Here is a 12,729-nt window from a genome sequence, read left to right on the forward strand (position 1 = left end):
GCTTCAACCGTTTTTGCCTGTCCACCTCCTCAGACTTATTCCCTGTTCCCTTATCACCTCCCCTGCAATGTTTTGTTCTTGCATTTTTCTCCCTCCAGTCTCCTCAGCGCTGAACTCTCTGCTGTGCTGGGCACCCTGCAGCTCTCTGGCAGAGTCCCGGTTATTGAACCTGCCGGTACGGACTGAGGCAGAAGCGGAGGCCACGGGGGCATCGCGGGCAGACGAACAGGGTTCTTCCAAACCGTGGAACTCCTCCCCCAAAGCCAGCAGCAGAACAGCTGTGGATCCCCTCACGGTCCCACAGGTGGGGGATCTGACGCATACACTTCCCACAGCGGGATCACTGGACACAGAGCAGGGAGCAAGGAGGGTACAAAATGGCAGGCAAGACAAAGGATGAAAAAAGAGGGATGGATGAAGTGATGTTGTTAAGAGTATAGGAGGGGTGTGCCATAAGTAGAAGCACAAAAAGAGGACAGGGGAGGACAGAATAGGAGAAAGGGAGGGGAAGAAAAGAGGATGAGAAGAGAGAAGGTATTTAAACACAGAGTGGATTTTAAAGTATATTCAACTTTGGATTTCATAATGTGGCGTGAACTATGACTAACAGAGGACGACACATTTGTGGAATTTAAAAAAGACATGAACCATTTCCAAGAGACAGGTCTGTGGAAAACTGGCAGTGTTTAGCTGCCTGTCTGTTTATTCCTGTAAGAGTGCTATAAATTACTTCTTGGGTAATGCTGGGTAGTGTTCAATTTCATATGGCAATAATTTTTATGGAAATACCATAAAATACAGTACCAGTATAGGATGTGTGTCGTATTCTTATTTAAATATTTATAGGTCCATTTATAGGTCCATTTCTGAATATATAGAAAATAGATGTCCTAGAAATATATACTATGCTTCATTAAATATGCACAGAGGGGCACAGCAGTTAGCTACATCTACTCGGTAATGGATGAGGCCTTAAACCCAAAAACAGCCCAGCAAAAGCAAGCATTAGGAGTGGCAGCGCAGTACCTGTTACCGTGTTCTCCCCCTCCGCCTCCTCCTCGGGGGGCGGGGCGGGGGCCTCCGTCCTGGCGGCGGCCCTGGCGGCGGAGCGGGTGAGGCGCTCCGGCCTCAGGTTGCGGCACGTGGGGCCAGGGAAGTGGGAGAAGAGGTGGTTCTGCAGGGCGGAGCTGGAGGTGAAGCAGCGCTGGCAGGGGGACAGCGGGCACTGCAGCTGGCTCTGGCCCACGTGGGAGAGCTGGTGCGCCTCCAGCTCCTCCTGCGAGGCGCAGCAGCGCCCGCACAGGTCGCACTCCGTCTGCCTGGCGCTCTTCCGCCGTCGCCCCCGGCGACGGGCCCTGCCCCGCCCTTCCTCCGCCGAGCAGCTCTGAGCGTGGCTGTCCAGCGCTGGCTGGCTGTCGAACTGCGCGGAGCAACGGGGGCACGATTTCACCTCCCCGTCTGAGAGAGGGAAGGAGAGAAAGAGGGAGGGAAGGAGAGAGAGGGAGAGAGAATGCGAGAGAGAGAGAGCGGCATTGAGACAGTGTCAACACAACTGGCCAGCTATACAGCGCAACACTGCTCTCAACATAGAATATATTATGTTGCAACATGCCAGTTTCTAACTTATTTCAATTTATTGAAATTGCTTTCTTTGCATTTAGTGTATATAAGCCAGCTGTATAATTATCTTTTTAGGTGTATTTGGTGTTTTATAATCTTTCAAGAATCAGCAGTTCACGCATGTCCACCTTGTGTTTCAAGTTCTTACAGTTTAATCTGACAAGGCATTGCTCTTTGAGCATGAAAATCAGTTTCCAACCAATTCGGTTATAATCTGTCAGTCCGGTCACTGTAATTCATTTATTCATTTATTTGACACTTATTTAATAAGCAAGTGCCTTGAAATAAACAGTCTTTGGGAGACCTGGCCAAAAACAGCAGCTTTCCAGTTACCACAAAAATTAAAAAAACGGAAATGAACAATACACAGTACAGCAACGCTTTAATATACAAAGTCGCACTCAGACAGAGACAATAACATCAATATTAAACCAGAGGAGAACACTGTCGGACCACTAGTCCAGATCAAAAGGTACTAAATGTGGCATCACATTGCCATGAGAGACAGAACAAAATTAAGAAACAAAATTAAGACTGACGAGGGTGTTTGTAATTATGCATTGAGCAGACAATAAGAGGCCAGCATGAGTGGTGAATGTGCAGACAGCATAAGAAGCACAGGAGTGAACAGACTGGCAGGCAAACTCGTGGCGAGACACACACACACACACACACACACACACACACACACACACACACAGTGGCAGACGCCATGACAGAGACAATGATCAGTCTCGACCGTGAGCTGACCCCATAGTGAACTCAGACCTTGGTTTGTGACAGAGGGCAGATTTTCTTGTTCTTGGCATTTACAGGACGGTAGACCACAGTTAGAACAGGAAATGGAGTCCTGACCAGTGTGACTGAGCCTGGATTAAAGAAAAGAAAAAAAAACAAAAAACGGAAGAACTGATATAAAGAGCAGACAGAGAAGCTACGCTTCCTTCCAATATAGTGCAGGTGTCATTAAAATGACAGTCATGTTGATCTACACATGCAGGCATGAAATTGAATAGACTGGTGAAGCATTTTTGAGTGATGACTGAAACGCAGACATATCGCAGACTAGACAATGCATCAGAGACTAGTATGGGCAACTGAAACAGTGAAACAGATAAATAATATTGTGATATCTGTGACACAAATGTACAAATTTGCATGTTAGAAATTCCTATTCAAAACTTTGATACACATTCAATCCTTTTTGGCATGGATGTCACTCCATGCTATTACCTAAACAGGAATAATTATATCATTAATCCATTCTGCAAGTGAATTCCTCCTAGTATAGCTGGCTACTTATGGCATACTAAAATAGGAGTTATAGAGAGAAGATTAGCATGAAATGCAAATTGTGTGAAGCGTTCCATATTTTAGGGCAGCAGTGTAGCATTGTAGTGAGAAGCAGGACTTGTAATTGAAAGGTTGCCGGTTCGATTCCCCGCTTGGGCACCGCTGCTCTACTCTTGGGCAATATATGTAAATCGCTCTGGATAAGAGCATCTGCGAAATGCCAAAAATGTAATGTAACGTGATCTTGGATATGAACTAGCCATTAGCTGTGCATTACCTGTGCTCCTGCAGTTGGGCTTGTGTCTTGAAGCTTAAGGGGCAATCGGGGCAGGTGTGGATCAGCTGGGACACAGCCTCGTCCCCCCCGACCCCCTCGCTCTTGTCCGCGGACTGGCTCCGGGCACCGGCCTTGGCGTGTACCAGCAGGTGCTGCCGCAGGTTGCTGGACTGGTTGAAGGTCTTGCCGCAGTGCTTGCAGGCGTAGGGCCGGGTGCCGGTGTGGATGATGAGGTGGCGGGCCAGGTTGGTCTGGTAGGAGAAGGTCTTGCCGCAGACGTCGCAGGAGAACAGCTTGTTGTCCGTGTGCCGGACGATGTGGGCGGGCAGGGAGCCACGCCATTTGAAGGCCCGCTCACAGATGGGGCACATTTTTCTGCGCGGGAGACAGAAACCGCCATTCGTCACTGTCACTTTCGGAAGCCCGTCACAGACTCTTATCCACGCTGAATGAATTTAGTGATAGTTCACCTTTGTGGCATCAGAAGAGAGCGTGGGAGATGGGGGGCTATCACTGTCACCATAGAACAATTAACACCTCTTTCAGAAGAGCGAGCAAGTCTCCTTTTACTGCGTTATTTTAGCTATCTCCTAGCAACCATATTAACATGATTAATCATGATGTATATTTATATATGTTAATAAAATAATCCATTTGTGATTAAGTTCTCATTCTCTAAAAGATCAAAAAGATATTTGATATATTTAAAGTATATGGATACTTCCCTGTATGGGGACAGATAGTGCTTGCTGTCACTGATGGTGCAACATGGCCATCACTCACTTTAACAAGCAGCCTTTTATGCACATCCTATCAAACTGGGAAACTCACCGGCTATAAGCCCCTCCAGAGGATCAAAAGATATATAAATATATTAAAAAATGGTTTAACGCACTTGCTAGCTCTAACAGCTAGCTTGTACCTTGTCTGGCCAACCACTGAAACCTGGTCATGCAGCGCTTCTAATGCTGTTGACTCCTTATGGTTTTTAGTTCGTGTTGTACTCTGCCTCACTTGTAAGTCGCTTTGGATAAAAGAGTCTGCCGAATGAATAAATGTAAATGTAAGATGTTACATCTCCGCGGGAGATGAGAGCGGGGGTGAGGGCGTTACCTGTGCATCAGCAGCTGCGACTGGGTCATGAAGCTGCGGGGGCAGTCGGGGCAGGGGTGCGGCAGCTTGGGCCCCACCTCCGCCCACTCCCGCCCCCCGGCGCCGGCGTCGCGCAGCCGGGACCAGCCGTAGGCGCGGTCGTGGTTGCGCAGGTGGTCCTTCAGGTGGCTGGACTGCGTGAAGGTCTTGCCGCAGCGGTCGCACATGTAGGGCCGGGTGCCCGAGTGGAGGATGAGGTGACGCCGCAGGTTGTTCTGGTAGGTGAAGGCCTTGCCGCACACCTCGCAGCGGAACTGCTTCTGGCCCGAGTGGCTGAGCACGTGGGCACGCAGGTACCTGGGGTTGCTGAAGGTGCGCCGGCAGTGCGGGCACTCCTGGGGAGCGCCCCGTTTGCGCCGGGGCTTCCGGCCCAGGGGGAAGCCGTCCGCAGAATCGGCGGCGGCGTCCAGGTAGGACGAGGAGGCCAGCTTCCTCAGCTTGACCTTCCTCTTCGTCGCCCTCCTTCTGATGATCTCCTTCTCCCCTCCTCCGTTCTCAACTAAGAGAAAATTACAAGCTGGACTGATTCATCCACGGAAAGCAGGATACAGCTGGAGACAAACTATGTCCACTTTTCATATGAAAATGCAGTAACCCTGTAAGTATTTATGTAACTATTATTATTATTATTTACGGGATACAGCCCTGAACTGATAAAGTGCATGACATTTTGTGAATTATTCTGTATGGTTCACATCCACAGAGCAACATAGGTATGTATTGTATGGTGTTAAAACCTACATTACATTCCATTCACTTACAAGATGTTCTTATCCATAAAAGAACAGAAGTGTATCCATTCAAGTTGAATGAGCAAGAGTGTCAGACCAGGCTAACATAAGAACTCAGGCTCTATACAAGAACTTTCTCTTTTTGCCACCCACACTGTGATCACAGTCTTCATATTGACTAACCCATATTCAAAGACTGTCAGGGAAGAGGGGGATTGAGGTTGCAAACGCCGCCGGTTGTGTGTTACGGTCAAACTGCACCAACACAGATGCGCTGTGTAGAACATTTAATGCATGAAGGGTAATGGAGGGGGGCTGTATGTCCAGCTGTCACTCTCATTTCATTTAATTTCTTAATTGGCCCGGACACAATATTACATACTGTATATAATGTATTGCAATGCATTTCAGTGGGGGGGGGATTATCAGACAGGGCTCTCAAATATGCTTAGGAGAGTTCATTTTGATTCACCTAAAATATTAACCTGAAGCAAAGGACTGAAAATCCTGTTCAAAGCTGAAACAACAGTGCATTACATATGTATTGTCCGCCATACAAATGTGTAGAATAATCTTAATGAGCAGAAAACAGGACACTGTACACATCAGCCTGACTATAGCCTTAAGCTTTTCAGTCTGGACGCTTGCTCACTAAGTCTAGCTATTGGTGTACCATGAATAGTAGCACACTCCCAGTATGTGTGCATGGCCATTCTAATTACAGTGATTCATTACAGCAGAGCAAATAAAGAGGAGGTACTGTGAACGAACGTGTGATTGTAACTTTCACGGGGACAAGCCGGGGTGCTGAACACCAGACCACCACGGGGCGTAGCTTGGTGCAAATCAAGACCAGTGTGGCTTAACACCTGGGGCTGTATCTCACATGTAGTGTGAACTGGACCAAGGTGAATCAGACTACGCTTTGTAAAAGAAACTAACTAATGACCAGTGTGAGTCATAAACTCTCTATTCGTCTTTGAACCACTTTTAATCACAAAAGCTTACGCTTTCACCCTACAAAATATACCCGTTACCAGATTAACCCTTAGCATACACGTACTTCTGCCAGCCCTTACCTCCTTGCTTGTTCTCCAGTGAGCTCAGTCCTAAGCTGTTCCTCTTTGCCCTCGGGTTCCTGCCCTTCTTCTCTCGGTGCTTCTTGCAGTGAAGCACAAAGAGGGCGGTGTTCATGAAGCTCTCCCCGCACTCCAGGCAGTTGTGCAGCGCCTCCTCCAGGCCGTGCTGAGTCCTGCGGTGCGCCACGAGAGCCGGCTGCCAGTTGAACCCGGCCCCGCAGTCGGCGCACAGGAAACTCCTGCATGCCACAACTGGAGCTTTGGCAGCTGCCTCTGCAGTCTTTTTCCTTTTGGTTCCCAGCTTATTTGGCTTTGGGTTCTGTGTCTTCGCTCCTTCCTGGATATCCTGGGAGTCTGGCGGGTCTTTCTCTGAAGCGGACTGGACGTCACCTGTCCCCGTCTCGTCTACATCACGCTCATCCTCCGGCCCTTCCTCCACCTCCAACCCTTCGCGCTCCTTCTCGCCGTCTTTCTCTGGTTCTGACCCGGTCCTGCAACATTCTTTCAGCTTCCGGTGCTGGAGCCACGGAGCCAGTGATTCGAAAAGGCAGCCACAATCTCCACACTGGAACTGGATCTGGCTGCCGGAACCCGTGCCGGTCAGGCTCTGACCCGTCCGCATAGGCTGCTCTGGGTCAGTCGGCAACGTCCTGCTCTGGTTCTGACCTTGTGGTTTCAAAACAGAAGTCAGTGTCTTCGCACGGTTCTGCTCGGTCAGGGTAGAACTGGACCCGCCCTGGATGCTGTTCTGTTTGTTTACGGTTGAAGATGATGGGTGTTGAGCGTGCCCGAGCCGGGCCGAGTCGGTTCGGTCCGAGCCTACGCTGCGCTGGCTGCAGCTGTCACTCTGCTGGTGTTGGATCAGTTCTTCCCGGGACGTGAACAGCACCCAACATGGAACACACTGGAACATCTCATCTGACTGAGAGACAGGAGAGAGAGAGAGAGACACGTGTTCATAGTTTTAACATTAGTCCACCACCACCACCACTATTAATATAAGTTTTTTCTATACCAACAAATATGCAAAGAGATCAAAGGTGAGGGAGGGAAGGAGGGGAAACTCACAGGGAGAGACAGACAGAGAGGAACACACAGTGTGAATAGCTGCGGCTGTGAGCCTACTAGAGTCAGCTGATCAATTTTGTAACAAGATCACAAACCCCTCCAGCGTGAAGGTTCAAGGTTACGGCCAGAGCCACGCAGGCTGTTTACAGTGTGAAGCAAGAGCACAACGGGCACAGAATCAGAGAGAAAATAAAGTAGAGCGTGACGAGATGTTCAGACACACACACACACTGACAGCCAGCCGTTCTGTTGAGCGGTATTTCCCCTCACTCTCTGTTCAGACAGCTTTTTCTACTACTCACCGTACATGTACATGTATCTCTTTATTCACTCACTGCTCATATTGGAGGAATACCCTGAGCTCATTGCCAAATCCTAATAAACACACACAAACCAGTAAACAAGCAGCAGGCAAAGGCATCAGCCCCTCAAGTGATTACCACCATTCACAGTCTTCCACACACTGCTCCTGTGCTTAAACACAGATGGCAAAGATCATCATTATTTTATTCTTAGTCATTTTTAAAGAAGACAACATCCGAATCTCTGAATAAACACTGGGGGCGCATGAGAGAGAGAGAGAGGGAAAAGATAAATGAACAAACATCTCACGGCTTCTTGCGTGAGTGTGACTGAAATATCAGGCATTATGCGAACTCCCACGAGCGCAAGAGAGAGTTCGTTCAAGAGTTCAAGCACCACGCGAGAGCGGATCGTTCTGAGTGCTCAGATTTCTTCAGAAGTTGCTGAAATTAGCTCATGAGGCTCTAGCTTTGGGAATGGTAAGGAGTATTACTGAATTCCGATAATATGATGGACATTTATCAGTTCAGTCAGATCTTCAGTATAAATAATTTGTCCACTGTGAACTGGCACCTCTTCGAAATAGCTCCAAATGGACCAGTCTGATTCTTGATAAGAATAAAAAATTGAGCTTCTGGAAGTGGCTCAGGCCTATAAGGGAGCTTAATATTTTCAAGGACCTGAATGCCATTATCTGAGGGAATGGAAAGCCACTATCTAAAGCAGCATCCCTCCCCTCTTTCACTCCACATCTCTTAATTCAAATTAGAGGAGCATTTAGCACTTCATCAGGCATGAAAATAAATAATATCTGTGACATTTGCATCCACATGGTTCCCTTAACAACCATATTCAATTTCTCCCCTTCATTCTGGATCATTTATGAGATGTGTTGAGCTTGCAGAAGGTACAATGTACTTGCAAGCAGTCGTTGTATCCACCTTTTACACCAAAAACACATTCATAAAAGCAGCAAGGACTCAGTTTTGGCTTTCAGTTGCTATCAGCTGACTGTATAATTCCAGTTCCAAGACTACCTTTAAATATGCGGCTCATTACATCCGCATCCATTCATACAGTACGCAGGTACATTTTCTTCTACACCGACATGTTCTTAATGTAACCAGAAATTATGGTAATTTTCAGCCAGGTTAATGAAGTCAAAAACAGAAATAATTAAGCAGCTGAGGGGAGCACGGGCCAAAGTGCCATAAGGTGCTTAGGTTTTATAGAGTGTCACAGCAGCTGATTCATCTGTCGGGAGGCCAATGAGCACTTCATCAGGAGAAGGGGTGGTACTGAGTGATGCATCTCTCTCAGCCCGTCCTCCTGCTGGCAGATCAAGACGCATTCTGCCTGTCACTCAGTGCGCCGTGCTTTATGGCGTCTCTGAGGCGCACGCATAGGGAAATACCGTCTGCCATAGCTAAGTTACACTGTCACCAAGAACATGGCACCGGTGTCCAGGAGAGAGAAGGAATCGATGTGATCCGCTCGTGCATCTCAATGCCGATTAACGCTGAAAAGAGATTCGCTCAGATGTGATGTAAATTACAGACCTGTTTAATTTACAAATAAGCGCTTTGGGAGCGATGAAGTCTCATAATGACCCTTCTCTTTATAAGTGGAAATGCAAGATACCACTGTAACATATTGTGATGTGAATGAAAAAGAGGGTCAAAAATGACTCCATCTGAACTAAACAGATGGCACTGTGGATAAAAAAGGAAAAGCCAGAATTACTTGATATTTCATCTGTTTTTTCTCTATTCGATGATTACATCACAGACTTCCTCCTACTCTCATCGTTAGCAACTGCAATACCTCAGTCTGCGGGCCAGGGGGCAGCGCAAGGTTCTCCTCGTCCCCGACGTCGTTGGGGTGAAGGGTGTACTGGTGGAAGAGCACATCGTCCAGGGAGTCGAACAGCTGGTAGCAGCGGAAGCACATGTACAGCGCGGGGCTGCTGTCCATCCCTGACGGAGAGAGAACACAGACGATCCCTTCAGGCCTTGGACACCACCATACAACTCTGCCGCTGTAGAGGGTTGGGATGTGAACCAGTCTGGACGTAAGGACTCAATCAGTGACTCTGAGGTGCTGGGCACAGGGTAGGGAGACAGCCTGTTGGCTGAAGACACACAACCTGCCTTGCAGTTCCAAAAACAGTTTTTTTTTTTGGTCCCCTGACTTTTAGCATAACAGTACTCTCTGTGCTCTGCAAAGGAAGAGGTGATGCTTCACTGCTAAAACTCTGGCCCTTAAAATGCTCATTTCCAGGCTCCAGTGGCTCAGTTAGCCAGAGCACTGGTTCCACGTGCAGGCTGTGATACATAGGAAATGTTCAGGAACCTGGGCTATTTATTTACCATTTGTTTTCTCCCAGTTACTTACAAAGACGTCGTGGAAAGATACAAACAGTAAATGTCACAGGGGTGACAACAACAAGAGCATGAATACAAAACTGTATATAACATGTCATTTTAAAAATAATCAGAAAAGCAAACGCTGTCTTAAATCTTAGCGTACACAAACCAACATGCCTAACAATGATCCGTAAGAGTAACATTACCCTTAGATTATACCAATGTGTGTACTAAAGGTTTAAAAACATTTTAATAGTTATGTTGAAAAGCAGTTTAGGGATAGTTTTGAATTTATCCTCAATTTTCTGCATACCATATCCACCTACCCAGCTAGTGGCCAGACTGTCTGTCTCTGTGAATAGATAATTTAAATGTAGAAATGGAAAGTGATGACATGAACTGCAAAAAAAAGTAAGCAAATCTACAGCATTACTTGTAGATGGAAGAAGAACAAGAGGAAAATCCTGTTGCCCAGTCTAGGGTTATCAGCATATGCAATACAACTCTTGTCTTGGGAGGGTGAACATTATAAAGATCTTAACCAGACAACCAACTCTATAACACATCTGCTTGTTAACTTTGCTGACCAGCATTAAGACCCAGAGAGGTCAAAAATATCAGCAAAATGAAGTTTATTGCTAAATGGTGCAGAAAATCAAGACACCAGAGGTATTTTTGTGATCCTCCGGAGTGTTTTGGGTTTTTTTTAAGCTGAAATCCAACGAACTCTTTAAAATTCTTTTTTTCTGCGTTGTGCTGTTTATTCAACTTTTTTTTATCTTCAATTACATTTTTCTGAGAGACCACTGCAACCACCCTGATCTCCTGAAAACAGATCCAAACACTGTGAGCACCTCTTTCACGGGAAAACTTCTTAGGAAATATTCTCTCATTTCAAAAGGTGGGAGGTCACACTAATTTTTCTATTACTTTCGAATGACGAATGATAAATACAGGATTTTCAAAAAAATATCTTTCTAACCGCTGTTTCAAGATATACTCACACAGAATGTGTTTACATACATATGCACATGGAATATTCAATTATGATTATAAGTCGTGTAAACACCACAACACGATCGCCATAACCCGAATAAACCTGTATTCTGGTTATGAGAGAGACCTGTGGGACATTCCTCACTTTAACGGAAAAATGACTCTTGTGGACACCTTATTCGTGCGTCCCTCCTGTAAGCTTAAGTCTGCGCATGTTCACGGTTTTGCCAGGGTCCAAAATTCACTCCCTACCAAACAGTAACAGCAAAAAACGTCCAGTTTAGGAGCGTTAAGGGGACAGTTGTTCGTAATAAGCTATTTTGCAAAAGCGATGAGAAAACGACACAAGAGAATAATGCAAAACAGCGAGCATCTTCCGATTGGTTTTGCAAAAACAAAATAATAAGAGGGGAAATCACCCCTGTCCTTTGCAGGGTTTATTCGGACTTGTCGATTACAATGTATTCAGGAATAGTAGCGGTGGTCAAATTTCATGGTTCATGTAAACAGCTTATTCGTAATGATCATAACCAGGACAAGGACCACAATACCGTGCATGTAAACGTAGCCAATGCATCTGCATTACAACAACAGAGGCTGTACAATGGATACCTGCAGATGAAGACGACAGCTAGTAAGCAAGCCGGCTTGCTTGCCAGCTCGAAAAAGTTTCTTTATGGGCGCTTCTGCAAGAAGTGGCCTCTTTCCACAGTTCAGATACATGGAGTCACAACTTCTACACTAAGATTGTTGCTACTGCAGACATTGGCATCTGAACCTCACTTTGACATGTGAGTGGTTGGGTAGTGTGCGACAAACGTTATAGCTTTAATTATAGTGCATGTATTCGCCACCTAGCAACCAGCAGACTTGCTAAATTATTTTCGACAGTTTTAACTAACGTTAACTGGTTAGCTAGCGAGCTAGCTTTTAGAAACAACACTGTAACTACTGTCATGTAACTGTACCTGTCATCTTATACTCCACAAGCCGCTGTGTAAAGCTCCGTCAAACAAATTAATAAATAATGGCAACAGTAATGATGATAATATGGTTAACCATCTGAGCTTATGAGAACAGACTCCACCGGAACTTCCTACGTTCAACAATTCACGTCGTAGACATGAACAGATTCCGGTCTCTGATATAACTTTCAAAATCAAATATTTTTTTCTGTCTTAGGAAGCAGTGTACTCTGAATTCTATTCCAGTTCGACACAATGCTCCTAATCGTTGTTTAGACTAGTTAGGAAACAAAATACGGTGATGGAATTTTCATTTTAAAATGCAAGGACAACTTTAGATATTGCTAAAGTAGAGGATTCCGCCATCTTGGTTTTATACAATATCTTTGAAAGAGTAGTTGGCTACTGTCGTTGATAGTCTGTCTGCACAAAAAATGAGTACATTGAAAATAGTTACGAGAATAAAGCAACATATGAGATTGTTGCTATTTAATTTTAACACAATCATGTCAAACGAAAATAATAAACAATCTCTTTGCTCACCGCCAACGGCTCCGCTTCGCTCTGTTAAAACCTCGGTGGTCATCCTAATAATGTTGCACTGGATTGGCTGTTCTGCTCCTTGAAAATACCAATGATTTAATGGCGCCGTTTTAAGTATAGAGGTTTTTCTTCCTATCTCACAAAATGGCGCGATGGATGTGCCTCCGCCATGTTAGCGCTGAAAAGTAAAAGTCGTGCACGACGCATCATGCACTAAAACATTATTCGCCGACTTTAAGCACAAGCTCTACAAATGACCTGTGGTCGTGACATAGTATGAGTATCGTTCTTGAACCAGTAATATTATACGTAACTATAAAACGACATAGCTATGGT

General features: G+C 45.8%; 1 protein-coding gene across 1 annotated transcript; it reads right to left on the bottom strand.

The window, feature by feature from the left end:
- Nucleotides 1-290: 290 nt before the first annotated feature.
- LOC118784409 (zinc finger protein 665-like) lies at nucleotides 291-12,429 on the bottom strand. The gene is made up of 8 exons (XM_036538640.1): nucleotides 12,394-12,429; nucleotides 9,348-9,499; nucleotides 6,153-7,074; nucleotides 4,304-4,841; nucleotides 3,191-3,565; nucleotides 2,389-2,489; nucleotides 1,027-1,458; nucleotides 291-343 (listed from the first exon to the last, which is right to left on the bottom strand). Exons 2-8 carry the CDS (start codon nucleotides 9,495-9,497, stop codon nucleotides 291-293), a joined length of 2,571 nt encoding a protein of 856 aa, XP_036394533.1. The 5' UTR covers nucleotides 9,498-9,499; nucleotides 12,394-12,429.
- Nucleotides 12,430-12,729: the final 300 nt, after the last annotated feature.

The sequence above is a fragment of the Megalops cyprinoides genome, chromosome 10, assembly GCF_013368585.1.
Source record: "Megalops cyprinoides isolate fMegCyp1 chromosome 10, fMegCyp1.pri, whole genome shotgun sequence".
NCBI lineage: Eukaryota > Metazoa > Chordata > Actinopteri > Elopiformes > Megalopidae > Megalops > Megalops cyprinoides.

What these genes read in the sequence shown, in the direction of transcription:
- LOC118784409 (XM_036538640.1), bottom strand. Translation starts at nt 9,497, where the DNA reads ATGGACAGCAGCCCCGCGCTGTACATGTGCTTCCGCTGCTACCAGCTG. An exon ending in TCGCAGCTGCTGATGCACAG is followed by an intron (nt 3,566 to 4,303) that starts GTAACGCCCTCA and finishes TCTCCCGCGCAG; the next exon opens with AAAAATGTGCCCCATCTGTG. An exon ending in GGGGGAGAACACGGTAACAG is followed by an intron (nt 344 to 1,026) that starts GTACTGCGCTGC and finishes CTCTGTGTCCAG; the next exon opens with TGATCCCGCTGTGGGAAGTG.